At 33.8% G+C, this 23,055-nt stretch overlaps 1 protein-coding gene and 1 long non-coding RNA gene across 7 annotated transcripts in view; one reads left to right on the forward strand and one right to left on the reverse strand.

Moving 5' to 3' along the window:
- Window positions 1-9,105: 9,105 nt before the first annotated feature.
- On the forward strand, window positions 9,106-13,121 carry LOC143303996 (uncharacterized). 6 transcript variants are annotated; one of them, XR_013060670.1, is made up of 5 exons: window positions 9,904-10,336; window positions 11,044-11,575; window positions 11,642-11,768; window positions 11,881-12,116; window positions 12,339-13,121. It is a non-coding gene; the product is annotated as an uncharacterized LOC143303996 (long non-coding RNA). The 6 variants fall into 6 exon arrangements; XR_013060668.1 differs by having other exon boundaries at window positions 11,044-11,279; window positions 11,407-11,768; XR_013060669.1 differs by lacking the exon at window positions 9,904-10,336 and adding an exon at window positions 9,106-9,214 and having other exon boundaries at window positions 11,044-11,768.
- A 3,991-nt stretch (window positions 13,122-17,112) lies between these two features.
- CAP (Cbl-associated protein) overlaps window positions 17,113-23,055 on the reverse strand; it is a 379,584-nt gene continuing 373,641 nt past the window's right edge. The window contains exon 31 of the mRNA XM_076626276.1: window positions 17,113-22,738. Within this exon, the coding sequence (XP_076482391.1) occupies window positions 22,570-22,738 (169 nt within the window). The 3' untranslated portion in view covers window positions 17,113-22,569. The remainder of the gene's footprint in view (window positions 22,739-23,055) is intronic.

Genomic DNA, 23,055 nt, shown 5'->3' on the forward strand with positions numbered 1-23,055 from the left:
GCGCAAGCGGCAAAAATAAAAGAAAACAGCTTAATTTTCAGCTGCCTATTTCCTAACAACGCATATTACAAAAACACTCTGACAACAGGCCTCATCTCCCCAGAAGCCTTCCTATACCTAGACGAAAAAAAACTACCTCCAGGACCAAAACAACATTCCAATAATATATCACATAAAAAGAAAAATAGGGATCAAAACCATACTTTACGAAGAAAACATAAATGGACAGACCGCAGACACCAGATGGAGATACAACATGGCCCTCCCCCGGAAAGACACCAAAGGCAAACACAGAAAAAACACAAAAAAATACTAGTGGATACAGAACCCATAACAAAATAAGAGAGAACATTAAACCGACAGAACTCAATTCTGACACTGCATAACACAGGTGTAAAATGTAAACACTGTAAATATTTGTAAATATTTGTAAATATTTGTAAATAATTCTATTTGACACCCCCCCGCCCACCCCTCTCATCCCACCCCTCCCCAAAGTTACACAGCACCCAAAAAGCAAACTACCGAAGGGTCCTGTTTTGCGATCAAGTTTTTCAGGACAGAAAGAAAATTAAAAAAAAGCTCCGCTCCCAAGATGCTTAAATCCAAAAACTGCATCATACAACAAAAAATGTAAAGCGCCGACACATAAAACAGCATGGCTACGTCGTACCGCCGCGTATCGGTACCTTTGTCTAACATACCATTACAAAAATTCATGTTTATTGTGAATAATGTACTTAAAATCTGTATTTTCTGGACTCAATAAACTCCTTTGTAAAAAAAAAATGTAAAAAAAATCGATAGCGCCTCATGTTGCTGTTGTGCCTCGACCAATCCTCCACAAACGATTCTAGGATTATATTTTTTTATTTATTCAATTCTACGAATATTTTTTAAACTCGCCATCACAGTACGCACTAGAACAGTATTCTTTAAAATCTACGTTAAATTATTCCATTCGTAAAATATGCAATATGTAAAATGAATTTCATTACTGTAATAACTTATGGATCTTAGAGTAAGGACAAGTAATGATGTTTTATTTAGAGTTTAGTGTAGTTTAATAAGCGATACTCAATAACAAAAGAACCGATTACAATATCGTCGTACGTTTTATTATCATACTATCCCGCTCCTCCACTCGCACTCTCTGACTTCTCGATTCACACTCCGTGATCTCTCAACTCACACAGCGCTTCTCAACTCGCATTCTGGCCGTTCTAGCATCCCTTTGTCTTTTCCTAGGCCCACTACACGTGGCCAGGGTCACGTAGGCCCCTTCTACGAAACTATGCGCTTGAAAAGACCGATGACACATTGATGGACCCGACGGCACCTCGGCTCTCGTGACATTGTTCATAGTTAACTCGATGTTTCTTAGGCCCTTTTCCCCGATACTACATTACAATTGAAGATTTTTTTGGTACATAAAGCTTTAATCAATAATGCATTCTGTAATGTTATCAATGCCTATGGTGTATTGATGGTTTCCCTTCGAATCGTATCTCAAACGCGAGTGCATGGTAGGAAACTGTAAATGACTGCTTTTTGCTCCACTGTTCCATTAAGCATAGGCGTTTTGAAATCGGAAATCGTAAATCGTAAATCCAATCGCATAATGTATAATAAACTGCTTTAAATTGCCGATTACGTGTATTACAATCGTACCGAGTCTCTAAAAATTCCAGAAGAGGTTAATGCAATTAGTGAAATACTCGATGAATATCTAGAGATTTTGCTTTATTATTTTGAAAAAGATGAAAAAGGTGGGATTAATTAATTTACCAATGAAAATAGAAGTAGATGTACTGTATATTCGTTAATTCTATTATTCAAAACTGTCAGAATTTAATCTCGGAATTAAGATTAATAATCTGTGGAAGACACAATGTTTGTGTTGAAATAATATTATGTGATATTTATTAAACAATTATTACAGAAAATATAAGTGTGTTGTGGAATGTAGACGGTTGGCTAGTTATTCTCAGACTGGCTGACTTAGTGACCCACGGCCCTTGAAAAGGTTTTGAACCCTACTCTCTATGCAGTAATGAGTGTGACCTGTGTAGATGTCTGTGTAGCGTCACATGTGCCACGGAACCTTCTAGTAGCTTCTCGACGTGCCCAATGTTCCATCCATATCCTTACGCTTCTTCCGCCGAATTCTCGAAAGAGCATGCACGTGCTAGCCACCGCGGTACATCTCACGAACGCACGCTAGTGGAGATATCGCTGAGCAACGAAGGGAAGAATGCGTTCGATCAATCACCTCATCTGTATGCGATTAATATCGTTGTATTCCAACAAAAACGAAACTATTTGACAAATTTAATTAAAGACTGTAAAGAATCATGTGTCGCAACCATGAAGTTTAGACGTGCATTGTTTCAGAAGTGTTTTAAGTGAGATAAAATAAGTTATCAATAGGATTATTTATCTAACAACAAAGTAGGCTAGCTTTATTCACAGAATAGTAGATTTTATAAATTTATTCTATAACACATCATGGTGCATTGTGTGTTGTCCCTTTAAATTCGGCGAATTTCGAGCACTTTGGCTGTAAAAAGGAAGATTAGAAATATCAAGTTGGGATTAATTTTTAATATCGACTCCCTAATCGAACGAAAGAAACTATCATAAAGAACGACATGCACGAATGTAGCAAATACATACGAATTTTCATTTGGCATCAAAAGTATATAGAATAAAATTCATCTGAAATCTGATTCAAGTCTTACATCCTCTATTAACACGATACTTGGAGTGAGTACCCGGATATTTACCAGGTTGTAAAGGAGTATAGGGGGCGTGCATCAAAGAGGTAAATCATACTGAACAGATGGACGTACTCGTACAATGGGCACTCGAATGTTTTTCGAATGGTCCCCGAATAGGATCGCCCATCTCAAAGAGAAGAGCCTCGAGTGCACGACAATTTCACTAAAATTTGTATGAGGAAGTGGAAACGGTTAAAGAAGCCGCTACAACCGCTCTTATTCACGTTCTCCTTGTTCGACCCTGCTACAGGCATTGCAATACTATTTTGTCCTATGTTCGCGGTTTGTGGAACTTAAGGAGAGGTGCGATCGCGTAGTTTGTTTTAGCCACCGTAGTTACAACACCGTCTCAACCCCTCCCTTTTCCCCTCTTCCCTGCCTGACACCTTTTCTAGTTGGTGAAAGGAACAGAAGTTTGAGCATCGTAACATTCATTTTGCCGCGAGCGCGCGAAACATCTCGAACGTTGATCTCTATGGAAACGGAGACGGTGAACATGGAATTGGACTCGATTGCTTTCCTCGCCTCCCCAGCTTTAGGAGCTGCTATATAATGATTCGCTTCTTTTTCTGCTTCGTATATGTTCAGCCAGTTTTGAAAATAATTGAGAAATTGAAGTTACGAGGGAATGAAGGTAAATGCCAAAAGTGAAAATTTTTAATAAAAACAAAAACAGTGTTTCGACATCGATCTTCATTTTTATCAGTTTTCAAACATAATGAAAGTTTATCTATGCCATTAAAATCTAAAGGACACGAAGAAGGGGCCAATAGCTGGACCTATGGATAATTTTGATTTCAAAAAAATTGCAGATTCTGTACATAAAGCTGCGATATCTCGGATCGTGGCGAGAAAATTGAGATCGTAGACGTTTAAGAAAATAGGACTCCGGGAGGCTGGTTACAAGATAAAGAGAGGGTGCTGTTTAACGATACGGAAATAGCTATTTCGAAAGTAGATGCGCGATAATAGCGGTACAAGCGACCAAAATAGCGGGTATTTACTCGATGTGTCGTGAAAATTACGTAGGCGCGAGATCATGATGAGTTTCGAGAGTCTAATGACAATAACAAGTTTGCCGATGCTTCCGAGATACGAGAAGGATAGTTTAGATTACCGCGGCTTGGTAGATAAGCTAGATTTATGCGGCGAATACAGAAGTTAGTCATCAGATTACGATCGATGTGTCTGTACTCACGATCGCTTCGTAATCTCCAAGTTCGCATTCGACGAGAACGAACAGCATCATACTGCCGAGGATTAAAATAGCTTAACTTTCGATTGATTATATTGGTACAAAGAGTTGACCTGTACGTTCTATCGTTTCGGTCTTTAAAAAGAAAGGGAATTCAATTGTTTGAACTATAATTTATATTACATAGTTATATTACATGTTTACTGTCGCGTGCCGCCACAAATATTTCTTTTAAGGAGAGCTATAGAATTACTCCATACCTTTGTTAGACAAAGCGTTCATCCCGTGACCGCGGCTACGTTCGGCGACTGGCTGTCGCCTCGAGCCCAAGCTCATTATCACAACTCGCGAACAATTACAATCGGATTGAATAACTACAATTGTTCAATTACAGCTATAGTAGACTATAGATTACAATGTTGCGGGATTATCCAAAATTCCAAAGGCTCCGGTGTTCTTTCATCTCCGACATATATAACGCAATACTATATAACGTTATACTATATAAGCGTAATACTGTATAATGTAATACGTTATAACCTTATACTATATAGCGTAATACTATATAACGTTATACTACATAGCGTAATACGTCATACACTTATAGTATATAGCGTAATACCATATAACGTAATACGTTATCACCTTATACTACAGTAGTGGCACTGGACAGCAACCTTTCCAACGGTTTCTGTCCCGTGGCTCGCTACACAAAGACCCTATCCTTCGGACAAGATGATTGCCAGATGCTGATACATTCTTACGGAATATTTTCAGCTAACCTAAGGACCCGCTAACCTAAGGATCCTAAATTTTAGGATTTATTTAGTTAAGGTCCTCCAAAGGAACAAATAGTCTTTGTCTTAACAATCCCTATACCCACCACCCATTGCGGGAAGATACTAGAAATCTGCTGTCCTCACGTACGCCGCTTCCTGCTAGCAACTTTCTCTCAAGGGTGGTTAGCATCCTTCCCCAACCAACACCTCAAAATTTTTTCTCTATTTTATTGATTACATTCACAATTTGTCCAGTTTGGACATTTGGTAGAATTTTTTAGCTGTTAGATTATTAAATGGGTGGTTACCCTCAGTTGGATACCGTCTTCGTGTTTGCTAGGTTGTGTCCTTTGTGAGGTCTGCTGGGTGTTTCCTTTTTCGTCTTCTAATCTTTCTATGCTTGATGTGTTGATCGTTTCCGCTGCCAGCCGGTTCGGGTGCGTTGCTATTCTTTCTCTGTACCTTCTTGCACACCTGCTAATCTCCTCCTTGACCGTTGATATTCCCAGGTCCTTCCGTATATTTTCGTTTCTAACGTACCATAGGGCGTTTACTATTGCTCTAAGAATTTTAGTTTGTATTGTCTCTATCTTGTTTATATGGCTCATTACTGCTGTCCCCTATAGTGGTATTCCGTACATCCAGATTGGTTTTATGATCATTTTATATATTTCTAGTTTGTTTTCAATACTTAGTTTGGATTTTCGACTTGTTAGCAAGTACATTTGTCTCCTTGCCATCTGTATTTTGTCTATTATTGCTTTAATATGCTGTTTCCATGTGAATCGTGTATCTAAGTGGAGTCTTCGGTATTTAACTTGCCTTCTTTGTATTATGTGTTTGCCGTTTAGTATAATGTTTGGTGGTGTCTGTTTTCGCAGTGTCAATGTAATATGGTTGCATTTATCGGGGGTTGCTTTTACTTATCTTGCAGCCATTTTTCTATTTTTGTGACATGGTCTTGTAGTAATTTGACTGCTGTTTCTGGGTTAGTGTGCCTGACCAGTACAGCTGTGTCGTCCGCGAATATCAGTATTTTGCTATTGGTAGGTGTTGGTATGTTGGCCGTGTATAGTGTGTATAGTATTGGTCCTAAGACGCTTCCTTGCGGAACCCCTGCCTTGATGTCTATGACTTCAGAGTATGTGTCCTTGATTTTTATTACGAAGTTTCTGCTGCTTAAGTAAGATTTTATTAATTGGTATATTTGCTCCGGGAATTGTTTTCTGATTGTTTGTAGTAGGCTATCGTGGTTTATTTTGTCAAATGCTTTCTCTATGTCCATAAAGAGGGCTGTACAGTATTGTTTGTTTTCTAATGCTAGTATTATTTCGTTGATGAGCCTGTGCATTTGATCTATAGTCGAGTGTTTGTTTCTGAATCCAAATTGCTGATCCGGTATTAATTTTTCCTTCTCTATTATTGGTTTTATGCGGTCATATATTATTTTCTCTATTATTTTGGAAAACACAAGAAGTAGTGATATTGGTCTGTAAGATGTAGTTTGGTGTGGGTCTTTGCCTGGTTTAGGTAACATTATGACCTGTGCCAGTTTCCATAGGTTAGGAAAGTATTGAATTTGTTGAAGTGGTCACCACTTTTAAGAAAACTCTACATCTGGTCTTTTTAGTTTTTTCAAGCACTTAAGCCATCGCCGATAAAAATAATTAACAAAGACGAACAATACTACATAAATAAAACAACAAACATATCAAAACCAAGCCAACCAATAAACGAAGAACAGGAATGCTCAGCTACAAACGAAGTTGATATGGAAACAATACCAAACAACGAAGAGAATAATACCAATAACGAATTAACCCAACAGGATGTAAGCTGGAAGGTGGCAAGTTAAAACAAGAAGAGCAGTGGAGACAGGAGAAATATGTTACCAGGACGAAAACTGGAAGCTAGCAAAAACCATTCCAGGCACAAGTGTCGCAGGAAATCCAGATACAGAAAAGCTGCGATGGCTACAAGAATTACCATTAAGAAACTCCTGAAGCTCACTAACGGAAGAAATAGACGACGCTCAACAACCAAAAACACAACTCAATCAACACACACTACAAAACCACTACCAATATTTGTCGAGGCCCAGTTAATAGACCCGCGTATTGATCGACTAAACGATATAGTTGGGAAAGAAAATTACACAATAAAACAAACAAAATTAGAACAAGTAAAAATTCAATCAAACATACATCCTGTCTCTAATATGAAGCGACGTTACACTATATCCCCACTATCTTAGAGTTTGTTAGGCGTCCGCGACTATTGCCACGCACGCCCTCCTCTCGAACATTCGACGGAAGCACCGTTGGGATATTGATGGTTCATTGGGCACTCCGCTTCGGCGATATACATTGTTGCCGAGTGCCGCCACATCTCTATCTCCGGTCTTGAATTGAGCTGGTCATGACACTATCGTAACGTTGACAAATATCTCCAACCGACTCAGGAAACCCGAACCGCCTGGTACACGACACCAACTCCCAAAACAAGGGAATATGAATTCGGCACGCAGGTATAAGATAAACGAACATCTAGAAGGGCTGGGTTTTGATCGAGGCTTCAGTCTTTCGGTAAAAAGTTTCTTTTTGTAAATTGGTTCGTTAATTATTTTGTTTTATTTTATTTATGTAATATCGTGATATAATATATTTACAAGGAATGGATGATACAGATGTTAATCGGACAGAAAAAGACGATTGCTGTTCAACCTGAACACCAAACGTACAGAAAACAGCACAACTAAATAATTAGATAACGACTCGACTTTCACAAAATGCAATCAACACTCTCTCGGCAACGCCACTCGCAAACTCTGTTTGTTGATTCCTTTTTTCCCGTCCCTTGGCAACCGCTCGTGGCCAAGATCACGTAGGCCTCCTCTTTCCAAAACTACGCGATCGAAAACAAACGCCTCGGCTCTCGCGACATTCCACGCGGTTCACCCGCCAACTCCCAGGCCTCTCACTCACGATACTACATTTATATTATCATATATTACTTTATTTCCTTTTATATTATTTCATGTTTTTTTATCTCATTTATTTATTTTATTTCATCAACGTAATTTTCGTATGCCCTAAGAAAGCATAAATTAATCAATGCAAATATTGTAATTATATATAAGAAATTATAACTTGTGAGTACTCTAATTTTAAAGCTATTGGATTGGATCATTATAACTAATATTTTATTGATCTCCGGCATTTCAGTCAATATCACACCACTATGTTATTATTATTATAATATTATATTATTATATAGTTATTATTATATTAAAACTATTTTGTGAATAAACGCTAAAAAAGGTACACATTATACAGTTGTTTATCAAAATCATTACAAAGTCACGTAGTATCTAAACACCCGACGCAACACTTAAAACTCGTTTGTCGGAAAGTAGGGCATTGCTGTCAATGATATTAGCATACCCGTCTGTGCTATGTGTATCAACACAAGCGTCGGACGCGTATATCGGCTGGTGTTTCTATGTAGTGGTGCAGGCAGGCGATCAATTTTACCCAACAATCCCGATTTAAAACTCAGACTGCGGATTTCAGACACAACGGCGTAAGGCGCGGCTATACAGCTAAGGAAATTGCATCTTTAGACAATAGGACCCTGTCTAGCACTCTTTCCAGGAAAAGCGTGCTCAGATTACAAAATACCTCACAACAAAAAAAGACCAGGAAAGTAAGTTAGATATGAAGGGGCATTTCAAGCGTTAGGTGAAATTATTTTCAATAAAAAATGAATTTTTAATCAATATCCAAACGTGTTACGTTGTATATCAATTGTATAAATAACAAAAAAGGATTAATATATCCTTTCAAACTTTGCACACTGCATAAGAATACAGAACACATTTATTCGCAATATATTCTAATAGAGTTTCATTCGCTTGAAAAGAAACAAAAGATTTTGATTGCAATATACTTGCGTCTGCAGTTTACTACTGGAACAGACGATTGTCAGACATGTACTTACATACGTTTAAGGCGGATTCAATATTTGATAATTTTTAAAAATCAGTTGGAAATAAAATTTTTAGAATTAAAAGACAGACGTGTGTTTATAAATTCCAACATCAAAAAATATTGATTTTTTCATGCGAACGAAATTTTATTCAGATATGTTAACCTTACATATTAAAACTGCAAGGGAGCAACTCGATTACAAAAATAGTTTGTGAATTCTATTTTCATGAAATGAGCAATTTACGTAAATTATATGATACTTCACTGAAAAAAATTCCTAACTTCAACGTCAAAAAATGATCGATTTGATGTGCAATGACCCTTATTGGAAAACAGTAGCATGTTTCTTCAATGTTTCAGTTATGCAAATGAGTGTGAGCCATACATCAGACGCTACCATCGGATGCTTATACTGTCTTTTCTATCGTTACTTAGTATTCTATCTGGCACTTCGAGACTGAAAAAACTGAGGTTTTACATTTTTTTCCTGTTGTTCTTGTTTTCCTTTATTCGATTTAATTTAGTTAGCTTTTCGTAACAGCCTATACCTACAATTATAACTAAGTATACAGGTAGATAATACATAGATAGTAGCAATAGATAATGAAAAATAAATAATAAATAAATAGATAATAATGTATTAATTAATTAAATGCTTCAGATTTTATAAAATTAATTTTATAAAGTTAATTTTATAAAAGGAGCGAAATACGATATTTTTATCTAGAAACGACTTGAAATCATGTTGAGATATGTATAATTTTATGTGCTAGACTAGGTTAGTTGCGTGGTAGAGATACTTGTATGTGAATATCAGTGTGTGCAAGCATGTGTGAACGCGGCGTCTTGAAAACAAAGGAATGTAAACTGTTGAGTTAACAGTCTGGTATGGAAGAAAGTGCTGAGAAGCGTGTGTCACGACCGGCATACTTCAAATCCGACAGACTGACGATAGAGATAAAGCACTCGGCGACAATGTATATCGCTGAAGTGCCTAATGAACCATCAACATCCCAACGGTCCTTCCACCGAAGGTTCTAGAAGAAAGAGCACGTGGCAACGATCGCGGACGCCTAGCAAATGCATGGTGGGGATGTTGAGGGATGACAAAAGAAAGTAATCGGATCCGATCGAAAGTAAAATCATAAGAGTCAGTCTTAGAAAGTCACGCCTAGAGTTCGGAAGTAGATTGTAAAGTGTATTGATGTTAGAAAAAAAATAAAGTTTTCTTTTTTTATTTTTTACCTCAAATTCCTTTTTTTATTTTGTTATTTTACGTGACACGTGCAAGTGTGTATCGATGAATATCTTTGGAATCGTTTATAATCGTTAAATATATAACTATTCTAATACTAATTCCAAGTGTGAATTTAGTGTTCCTATATCATTATTTCGGTTATTAAGATCCAAAATTCTCAACACATATTTAATTAATATTTTTAAATATACGTACAACTTATACGTAAACACAAACGTAGTAAGGAGAAAATAAAGAATAGAAGTGGAAGCTAGAAAAATTTGTTAAGAAATTGGTAGTTTCGTAACAACATATATACGTGGTTTTACAATAAAATGTCCTATCTATATTTAAAGGTAGGGCTATCTAATTGACGATACTTTGTAATAGAACATTATAAATTGGTAAAGACACCTAAAAACAATTAGAATAAATAAATCAGGCTGTTTCTAGATCTCTATAAGCTACGTAGGATTTTCTGACTTTGTTTAAAAGGCAAAAAATATGAAGAACTTTGAATATTTCAACCAGTGGCCAAAAATAACAATTATTCGCAAAATTCTTACGAGAGAAAGTTATTTAAAAAAAAGTACACTCTCCTTGGGAATAAAAAAACCTGCTTAATTGTAAAAGATGTTTTGAAAAAATTAAGTGATTAGAAAATATTAATTTTCGAGTGTTCTGATTACAAATAATCATTATAAATGAACATTTCTACGGTTACCGATAACTATTATCAACGATAAATATTGTTTTTGGTTATCGATAACCATTACTGTAATGAATTGCTTTTAGTTATTGATAATCATTATCGGTGACGGAATTTCTAACCAAAGAAATTTGAGTAATTGTAATGATTATTTCTGATCAAAACAATTTAAAATAATTGTAAGATACTAATGTTTAAACTATAACTTTGTAAATTTGGGTTACAACTGTCATAGTCCCTGATTTCAACATATTTTTAAAAAATGAAAAAATACTATACAGAACATTTTAATTAATTGTAAGAAGCGCAGTAAAAGGAATTTGGTCTTAAAGTTTGTTTTTCTTTCTTCCATAGAGAGAATCTAAGAATGCGCTGTATGAAACTACCTGGAGCCCTTTCCAACGCACCTGGAATCGTGTTAGTCACGGCCAATGTAAGGAAGCAAGAGGGTTGCAGTTAGGATCGAAGAAAAATCACTGAGATTACTACGGAAATGGATGGAGTTAAAAAGATAAGAAAATCGGAAATTGTCCCAAGGATACGTCTGTTAGTTTCTAATTGTGGGTATTTTCCCAATTGTTTCGCGAAAGGTAATGTTGGTAGTAACTGCTAGTAATAAATAGATATTCGTGAGATTACAGAAATTAGGTAATAACGGTTGTAAGTTGAATTTATAATATTTACTGATCGTTTTGAAGCATTTACGGAACATTTTAGAGCACTGGGTAATAAAATTTAATCATAATACAGATCTGAAGGAAATCATGTTGAATTTCTGAAAAATGGTATCTAAATATGTAGATCTGAAAAAAATTGTGGTGAATTTCTGAAGGATACCTAGTATAAATTTATCGCACAGAATATCGTGTAATTAATAATGCAATTGGTAAACGGATGTAATTAGATGATGTTGATTGTAAAGATTTTGTAAGTTTTACTGAATATTTTGCAGGAGAAAGCATGATGATAAGAATCAAGCTCTATGTAATGCAATTTGTACTTGCACTGACATGGAAAAAGGAATAGACAATATAAGATAATATTTTTTCGTTTGAGGCTTCATTTTCCAAGACAATTAGGTTTGAACTTTATACCTTATGTGAAGTATAACATATTTTGCTTAATTAATTAATTTTCCTGTTTTATTTACATAATATTAAAGATGATTATCTCTTTTTCCAATGGGTTAAGGTTTGGTTCAACTATATAAAAATGCGGTCGTCTACTCCAAAATGATATGTAATCGTAACATAAATTGTATTAACACTTTCGCTTCGACAGTCCAGTCCATCTAAGTGCTCTCCCTGTACAGAGGTGCGCGCCACAAATGCGCACAGTTGCGTGATTGCTGTATAAATGTTTTCCTAAGTCTTAAATAACAACTGTGCTGAAAAAAACAATAATAAAACAATCTTTGCTCCAATATGGTAAGTATAATTTACATCTTTAATATGAAAAGGCTTACAAAATTATAGGTAATATATTACATATTTACATGACTTTACGATAAAATGTTTAATATAATCAATTATGAAAAGTAAGAAACTTTAACTTTAACTTTAACTTTTAAGAAGCGATTAATCCAATATATCCATAAAATAAACAGAAAATGTTCTGCCGGTAACGAAAAATTATATTATTGATTACAGATGGCACTGGTGTATGCCTGATATATGGGGTGCCGATCGTTGCGTGGTCGCCGCCTATAAGCGGCAGCCGTATCCATGGGTCATCTAGCCGGCGCCACCTATAAGCGGCACCCGAAGCGAAATGGTTAAAGCTTTTTGCGAATATCTTGAAAACTAAAGCCAAGTAGCGATAGCATGTATTAAAAAAAGTTGTCCAGAATGATGACCTTGACAACACATCTCAAAATCATGAAAATTCTTAGGTTCAATAACGAATCCACGGTTAACGGGGTAACTCTTTTAAACGTAGAATATATTTTGAAGCACAAAGTAACGTTTGCTGTGACGCTCGGTATAATACTGCACGTAAAGACGATTTGAAAACTCTCCAAGGTGATTGCAAGAATAAAAGACTGATGGAAACTTTCTTCTCTTTAAGATCGCGTTTGTTCGTTGCACATCGGCCGGGAATGCCAACAAAATTCCAGGCGCCGTTACTAGGCAGACCCTCGTAGAGCCAATATTGCTTCTGCCCGGGGCTTGTTTGTTAATACAATGTGTGTCCCACAATATTGGTACTTCTTCTGTTAGGTAAAAACGTTCATCCCGTGACCGTGACGTTCCCGTGATTGAATCGTGACAACTACCTCCAAGTTTTATTATTTAAGTACAGCTATAATAAATAGTTTAAACTAAAGTATTGGGGATCTTCCCAAAAATTCCAAAAGAAAGGCCACGATGCTCTTCCACTTCCGATATATATATATATTATATTTAATAAATAAATAAATATGTAGTATTTTATATGCATTCTTATATATATGTCGGGGTGTACATTAGAATTAGGGTTAGGGGCGTGAAACGAATCTTCGTTTGGGTTACACGTTGTCGTTATGCAATAGAGAAGACATAGACTAGTGCAAATACGATTATTATAGAGCCGGACAAGTAACCGTGGTAGTTAGGTACTCGAGAAACTAATGACAATGATCCTAGGTTCAATAACGAATCCGCGGTCGACGGGATGATAGATGAACGTACTCACAAAATCTAAGTCGGATGCGTGATATTCACTGGTCGTAAAGGGTTACTCCTTTCATCAGTGAGATCGCGAACGAGAATGCCTTTCCCGTCCCGATGATGCCACAGAGGAAAACTATAATGGGGTGTGTCTAAGGACACGAGATCATCGGATTCGTCGAGAAAGCCTTCGTTCAGAAAGTAAAGGAAATTGGCGTTGCTGCTAATTGGTCAATCTCCATATCGGTGGTTAGAAAAAGATGCTAGCCGCCCTCGAGGGAAAGTTGCTAGTGGGAGACGCCGTTCGTTGAAAAATAGGTCTCCCCTATTTTCCCGTAGTTGGGACAAAGACTGTTTGTCTGTTTGAAGGACTTTAGGTAGCCAAATCTTAAGATTTATAACGGCCCTCGGGCTAGCTGATCACGTACTGTGGAGACGCGTCGGCATCTGGTAACCATTATACCCGAAGAATAGGATCTGCGTGTGGCGAGCCACGGGATAGAAACCGTTGGAATGTTTACTGTCGCGTGCCGCCACAAATATTTCTTTTAAGAAGAGCTATAGAATTACTCCATACCTTTGTTAGACAAAGCGTTCATCCCGTGACCGCGGCTACGTTCGGCGACTGGCTGTCGCCTCGAGCCCAAGCTCATTATCACAACTCTCGAACAATTACAATCGGATTGAATAACTACAATTGTTCAATTACAGCTATAGTAGACTCTAGGTTACAATGTTGCGGGATTATCCAAAATTCCAAAGGCTCTGGTGTTCTTTCATCTCCGACATATATATTATGTTTAACATAAATCATTCTAACGACACAAAATTGGATGAATTACTTTATTAAAAAAAAATTGCAGTTTCGGTAGCAGACTAAGATTTATTTAAATTTTGAGTATACAATACACAGTGACATTATCATTAGTGCGAATTAAGAATCTAACAAAATGAGTTAAAATTAAATACCGAAGGGGAAGTGATAATATGGAAACTTGCTGGTAACTCAAACATTGTTATTAATTTTATAAATTACATACTATTAATATATTCCTGAATAGTATATTCTTCACAAACGCATAGAGACTCGTAGAAAATACGATCAAAATCTATAATAATTTTTGTATCGAATAGGTTCTCATCGTCATACAATTATCCAAAAATAATAGACATTTAAAGTAATATTTTGAACGTATAAATAGTTTTCTTCCAATATATAAATAATATCGAAAACATCAATAGAATATGACATATCATACATATATATTGTATAATATAATAATATATATAAAAATATATAATATAATATATAAATAATGTATAAATATAATAATAATACATATTATTATTATTATTAATGTAATATAAATATTATATTATATATTATTATTATTATATACTATGTTATACATTATATATTATATATTACATATATACGTATATATAAATTGAAAATGTTAACAATATATACATTTGTATACTTAGACTGTGGATATTTATGGAAATTTATGTTTTTATAAACGTAATTTAAAAATGAAATCTAAATAGAGATTATGGTAATCCATTACATGTTATAACATGCCCACTCGTTATAACAAACCTGCTTTGAATGCTTTATATATTTTTGTATATTATCTGCATCCTGTGAATTTTTACACATTTCCCATAAATTCTCCACAAATGCATAAAAATTCGCAATCTATTTATTGGATCATCACATCTATTTTCTTGGATCGTTAGCATGTAACGAAATTTTGTCACTAAAGAAAAACCCTACTACAAAACATACTCGATATTTGGTATTCCATATTATCATGTTCTCTTCCATAACGTTATAAGAATTTTCTACATTTCGATTTCGCCAAAATCGCGATCGATATTTCGGAAGATTTAATTTGATCGAAGAAATTCGCATGTTTCTTCCATCACGTATCACCTTACGGTATTTACTTTCATTTCCGCTTCCCAAATTCACGCCTGAGATTAAATCAGCGGAGACATGGACGTAACAGAAGATGTAAACATATGAGATGTTTCAGATTTATAGACGCGAATCTAATAGTATGATAATGTTGTTAAATATATAATTTGAAAATGAAATAGATTTATAAAAATCTGCCTTAAATTGAAAATACGGTAATTATGTAGATCTTTAGAAGATATGTTAATATACAGAGTGGTTCAAATAAAGCGTTACTATCTATTTTTTCAGAAACTAATGAATGTCAATTCCATTTTCCCTATAATTAAATGGTACAGGAGGCCCAAGCTTTTAGTGTGGAACCCATTTTTTGGAGCGATCTTTAGAGAGAAAAAGGGGGGCCCCTACATTTTTAAAAATGGAAGGTGATATTAATGTTCTGCCATTTGGATTGCTTTTATCAAATTGAATTCCTTTTACTTGAACCATTTTTTTATTATGCGTAGATACCGAATTATGTCGAAAAATTTGTTCTCGAGGGAAATATCGAGAAAGTGAAAATGAGGCTAAGAAAAGGAAAAATATCGGAGTAGTTTTTTTACTAAATGTTCAAAATCATATTTTTAGATTTCTTAGAGACTTATTAATAAGTCTTCTATTCTCTTGAACATTTGATTATATTCATGGAGTAACCGATACTGATGACATGTTTATAACAAGCAACACGTCAACAAAATATTTGCCATAAATCTGTAACTGTGTGCGATAAAAAAAATAGTTCAAGTAAATATTATTCAGTTTGATAAGAACTATCTGAGTAACAAAAAATTAATATCATCTATCATCTAAAAAAATTTAGGACGACCTCTTTTTCACCGTAAAAGTCGCTTTTCACATTAAAAGATTAGCTCTCCTGCAGCATTTTTTATACCAGAAGTGAAGTCAGCATCTCCAGTGATTTTTAAGAAAACGACTTGTAACACTTCATTTGGAGCACGACGTAGATTTAAATATCTTGTACAGTTTTATATACAGAGTAATTGAATTTTCAAAGAAAAAATACGATAAACGTGTGTTTCGTAAAGAAAAGGGTAATTTGAATAGAATGGATGTTATATTGTATAATGTATTGAGACCCAATGATTTTCAAGATATAATTTTTATTCCTTCTGTGATAAAGTATAGAAATATTAAAGATGTGAAATACAATTATTAAAAAACAAATACAAAAAAATTCTAAAGAGTTTTAAAGAAAATTCATAATTCATGTTTGTAGTTCAAATATAGTTCAAACGTAGAAAAATGTGCATTTCAAAATTTTCTTCATCTCTGCGAATTTCAAAGGTTAATTTCTTTTATTTTTTCCATTTTTTCGCGTTCATAACTGTATAACATCGTGCAAATCTGTTTGATTCAGAAGTAAAAGTTGATTGATACATATGAAATGGTTAAATTGTGTGCTTCTAGTTAGCCCATCCGTTACAATAATACTTATTTAATTAGGAGACATTCATTATATAAATTTAACAAACAAAAGAAATAAAGTACCGAAGTAATTATATGTATATATATATATAATACGTCAAGATTTAACACGACATTGAACTTGAAATAATAAGGTAAACGAATGTCAAACTTTTAAAAGTATTTTAGAATACTCACGTATTATAATATCTGTAATTAAAAAAAGATTGCTTGAAAATAATCACTATCGTTCCAAGAATAATATAAATCCAAAAATATCATTTCAACAAAGCAATGCAAATAAATAATTTGAAGTAAACAAACATGCAATGTAAAGAAATCTAAAAACGCGATATATAATTAGCAATTCAAAATAATTTTACAGCAAAAGACTTTGGAAACTCGTGTATTTTCTTCAAGCGCATAAAACAATCGGTTGACCCATGAACAATGATTAATCGATCAACTGAAACAATTATTATTAGTCGTAACTGGTTAGATTAGTTGCTCTCACTACTTGATTACCTTTTCTTGTTTTACGAAGTTACTATAGTAATAAGTATTGTCTGTTTTTGCAACTGCATCCATTTTTTTATCTTTTTTATTTCCTTCGCTTCCTCTTTATTTTTAGATTTAAGTGGTAGGCTGTCTTAGAACGTCATGACGAAACGTTCTCGAAAATCGTAGAATCTCGTATTTGTGTATGACATCAGTGGAAATCTTTTAGCTACGACTAATTAATTATAGGGGTTAACACGACTCGTTCTTTTGTGAACATTACGTGTGTGCATCTTAACACGTGCGCGATTAACTATGTTGTTAATTATCTTATATACTCTTTATATATGCGTGTGATATTGTAACTATGTATACATATGTATATAGATATATCTTCTATACATTATATAATTAATTTACATGTATATATGTATATATAACTCTGAGTACAAATAATGTTTACAAAAATATTATTTTGGGAAGGCAAACTTTCAATTATAAATCGCTTACTCTTGGATACTCACGAATGTAACAACAACACGACTGATTTATCTACAAACATAGAAGGAAATTCTCATGCCTTCCTCGAATTGAAAATCAACTCTCGGTTTCAAATTCATTAATTTTGGAAAATTTCACGTTCCCGCAGCAATCCTCAGTAAAAATTACGTACTAACTACAGCCAGTTCGGACAATGTGGTCTTTTGCAATATCTAGCAGCATTCACACATTTCTATATTTTAGCCGCACGTTCAGCTTCCAAATTGCCGATTGCTTGTTTGTGTATTAGCGCACTCGCTCTCGATATTTGGTTTTGTCGTGTTTTTGTGTTTACGGATACGTGTTTACGTGTATGTTACGTACGTGTGTCGTGGATACGTGTTTTTTTCTTTCTTTTCGTACTTGTAGAAGAATCATGGTATAGTATAAAGTGTGTCCAAAATGTGGAAAATGGCAAAAATGAATAGGGAATTTTGAATTTCGTTGGTAGAACGAAGACACACTAGATGAGATAAAAGAACAGATTTATATAAAGATAAAAATCTAAAAGATGTAGTCCGGAAATATGTAATTCATTAGAAGAAGATTATGATGAAATTAATAGATCAGAAAAATAAATTTTCCCAGAAATGAAAAAAAGATTTGTCATATTTGATTTTTTAAATGTCTTTTGCCATCATTACATATATTCAACAATGACGAAATTTTAGAATTTCAAGCGAGAGTTTATAAACTTAACAAAGAAAGCTATGAAAATGCACATATGAATATAATCACTGTTCTATCATAAGCCACATATCTATCATTTAATCCTTCTAAATAATCAGCAAATGAATCTTATGAACGAAAAAATTATAGCACATAATGACCCTGTCAGAATTCGATCATCGATAATTTAAAAATTATTGTCATTTAGGGATCTAGTTCATTTCTAATTTCAATATTTGCACTTAACCCTCCGCCCGCAACATGGCCTATACTAACGCGATCAGCTCTTTCAGTCAAATCTGGTTTTTTATTGTCTTGCACTTCAAAAAAATCTGACAAAATTCTCAAGTACTTATTATAATCCTTAGTTTATTATACAAAGGATACTTTAGCCAAATGTCTAAATCTAAATTATGTTAATGAAAGTTATGAAAAAATGGGAATTTGTTTCAAGGTATACAGTTCCGTATTAAACAAATATTTAAAAGATAATATTGTTGGATCCTACCCATAAGACCTACCCATATTTCGAAAAAGAAATTTATCAGTCTTAGAATAGTATAATTATTTTGAGATCTAAATTTGCGGGATTTTTGTGTAGATTATTTATTATTGAAAAATGATATGAGACACGCGTCGAAAAAAGAAGGTTTCATATGTCGTACTAATTTATGAAAAATATAGGAGTCATACAAGACACTGAGGTGGTCATCAAGAAAAGCGAGCTACCGAAGCGTCCTGTTTTGCAACCAAGTTTTCAGGACAGAAAAAACAAACAAAAACAAAATCACACAGAAGCTCCGCTCTCCCAGCGGCTTAAACCTAATAATCATATTAAACACGAAAAATGTAAAGCGCCGACACATATTATAACATGGCTACGTCGTACCGTCGCGTATCGGTACTTTTGCCTAAAAAACCACTACAAAAATTCACCGTTTATTGTGAACACCAAAAGATATTTAAAAAATTTGTATCTTGAGTTTAATAAACACCTTAAATAAAAAAAAGGTGGTCACCAAGAAATTGATATATGTAACAAAATAAAAAAAAATTACGCATTTAAGAAGATTCGCTTAGCAAAAGACTGATGTGGATGGCAATATGGTTCACTGAAAGTACAATGCTCATTTTACCCTCATGGTATTCAAAACTAAATCGAATGAAGTAAACAGTGTTTGCGTAGTCAAGACCTTGTAGTTGCAAGCTTTTTTAGATGCAGCAACCACGAAGATTGACAGTTTCGTCTGGGACTGGAAAAACCATACTGCAAGCAGAGGGTTAATGCAAGCAGAGGGTTAACAAAAATTAGTGTTTAGTGTAATGTTTAATGTAGTGTTTTATGCAATTTTAAAAATTAGGTTATATATAATATGTATAATGTATATAATGATTGTATACAATAATAACAATTAAAAACTGTCCTTAACCATGCCATAACTTTCTATTCGTGATTGATGCTAGTCTCATAGTTATAGATATATTGACATACGAAAATTTCATTTCTTCTGTACTTAATAGAAACATGAGAATCTGATAGGAATCCAATTGATACCTATCTTTCACAACAGGATGTATCCAATATCTTCTGATGCTCCTTTTTCTCTGACCACTGTAATATCGAAACATGGCAGAAAACGTATTCATATCCATACTGTGAAATAGATAAACAAAGAAAGTAAAATCAAGAAATCGATCAAAATACCGTATCGTCTAAACTGGCTGTTACGCTTCGCATCGTGAACACGTCGTCGAAGCAAGACAAACCTCGCACTAGGTTCGTCAGAAACTTTACTTATGTACTTGGGTCGAGATCAAATTACTCAAAACGTTTATCTTTGGTTAGTTTCAAAACCGTTTTAAAATATAGGCTAAAAATTCGTAATTTCACTAACGGCAAAGAGATATTTGCATTTTAACGGATTTACCAAACCGATGTAAAATATTTTTTGTGGCAGCGAACATTATTTTTGGCTGTAAATTTACTATAATGAACTTAGCGGGTTCTCCGTTCGTTTATATCATTTCTGAAATGATGCGAAAATCTTCCGCTAAAATTGCAAATTTTTAGTCTCCTTTTCGGCGGTGAATATCTTTTCTTTCGTGATTTACAGTCGCAGAACAGAATTTACGTATGTTGTAATTTGTATAATTTATAAAATTTATATAATTAGTAATATTTTATGCAATTTGATAGGGTAGATTTGACGTGAAGTAGATTAGAAGTGAAAATTTCGCAATGAAAATTTTGTAGTAAAAATTTCATAGATAAAGTTTTAAACATTTTTAACATAAAATCTTTGCCGTGATAGTATTGCGTTGTTCCAGAGACTCTTTAACATCGCAAATTTAATTTGCCGTTAGCAAAGTTTAGTGGAAATTCTTTGCTCACCGTAGTCATCTTGTTTATTTACGTGTCACAGAAAATGGTGTATAACCAAAAGTATAACGGAGGTAAAATAGAATCTTTCGGTTTAATTTCATGTTTAATGTCGTAATCCAATAAACTTTGAAGCATCAACGTCGCTTTCCAGAATGTTTTTGACCAAGCGGCAATTCATATTTATTTTTACATTGTCGAATTTTCCTTAATCTTTTTTCACTTTAATTTGTGATCTGTTATCAGTGTATAATCTATTTTAAAAATTCCATTATATGAAAAAATGCAAAAAGGATTACACAATTCATAACTGATGTCTTTGAATGATATATTACCGTAATAGTTGAGGGTAGATTTAAAACATGCGTAGATCACTTAATTTTAATTCTTTGAAAATGTAATATAAGAAAAATACAAGCAATGCAGAAAGTTGTCAATTATATATATATTATCATACATAACGTAATTATTAAAAACTTTTTTTGGAAATTTTGAAAAGCTGTAAGGAATATATATCTTTTATATTCGATATCAGGAGTACACAAAACTTTGATTATAGAATTATTAAAATGTACTTAAGTTTAAAAAATTAAATTTGACGTCAGAAACACAAGAAAGCTTGATAAAGTAATTATTAGAATTTACTGAAATTTTATAAACTAAAAATAAATATTTCTCTATATCTGAGAAATACGAGAAATCTTGATGATTATTTTCTAGACAACTATATTTTGAAAGAATTAAGGTATTTTATTTTAATTTGTGTCCTATATCTTATATCATAAAAACTCTGTAAACGATCTCAGTGTATTGAAATAAAGTACTCTATGATGAAATGATCCAACTGAAACTGTAAATTGGCTACAATCCAACTGTACCAGTTGAGAATTAGTATCCGGGAACTATATTCAATTTAATACATATATATATATATATATTTTTTTTTTTTTTTTACACAAGATATCTTTTCTACATTACAGTAGATATTTGATCTCAAACATCTCTCTGTAAGTAGATAGAAACTATACAATACGATTGTCGCTTGATCAGTTAAACGGCTAATACGAATAATTACGTTCGTTACTGAAACCAGATAGTCCTCCCGATAGGAGGATCTTGTTTTATAATTACACAGAAGTTACATAGGCTTGATAAAAACTCCTCGTGTCGACCTGTCAAGTATAACCTTCGCAATGATCCCGTTTTAACGAACAGTGGATTCGATGGATTTGGGTTTGTGAAAAGTTGCATGTTATTTATACATTATTTCGTTCACACGAACAGATCCGGCTTGATAACTCGTGGATCTAGATAAAGATACACGGATAAAACATTCCCAATCTTATTATGTTCATTTTCTACTTCGATGTTCTCGTAACGTCGTCCTGACGCACTCGCTTCTTATGAATGTTGTATAGTAAATTACTAAATATTATTATACACTACATATATGTTATGAGGCCTTAAGTTTAGATTTCATTTTCCATGAATTTTTCGTGAATCCGACGATAAAGTTTCGATTAGCTCATGTCTTCTTTTTTGTATATATTTATGCGTTCATTCTTGATTCTTTCTTTTTTATCTTATATGTTACGTTTCCGTTAGCGTTGAAAATTTACGAATAGCAAAAGACCGTAGTGACAAGAGTATCGTTGAACTTTATCGTTAACGTTTAAAACTTATTATTATTAACGATTCGATTTTTTAGTGCTTTGGTAAAAGGTAAACGACGGCGGTTCGATATCGCTTGTTGTCATTTCTCACAATCGTTCCACGTAATTTCCGGGAAATGTGCCAAAGTAACCAGTCCTTTGACTGGAACCAACATACCAACCATCGTCACATTTCTCCATCACATACACCGTATCACCTTCCTTTAAATCGAGCTCATCTTCGTTCTGTGGTTTGTAATTGTAGAGAGCTCGGTATCTGAAAAGATATTTGGAAATACTGAAATATTTACTGATTCCATCAAATAGAAGTCTATTTGCTAAGTAGACTATAAATTTTTATGTATTTATGCGAAATTTAAAAATTAGACTAAAATGCACAAATTGCATATAAAATACATAAAGCACATAAAATATAGTACTCGTCATAGTTTTTAATAGATAGATTAAATGTCTGTTTAATACGATTATGTTTATTGCCATTTCGAATTTAAGAGATGTCTTATCAACATTTAAAGAAACAGATATGGAATATCTACATATTATCATACACGAAACTAAAAAACACGATATGTT

This window comes from Bombus vancouverensis, chromosome 18, assembly GCF_051014615.1.
Source record: "Bombus vancouverensis nearcticus chromosome 18, iyBomVanc1_principal, whole genome shotgun sequence".
NCBI lineage: Eukaryota > Metazoa > Arthropoda > Insecta > Hymenoptera > Apidae > Bombus > Bombus vancouverensis.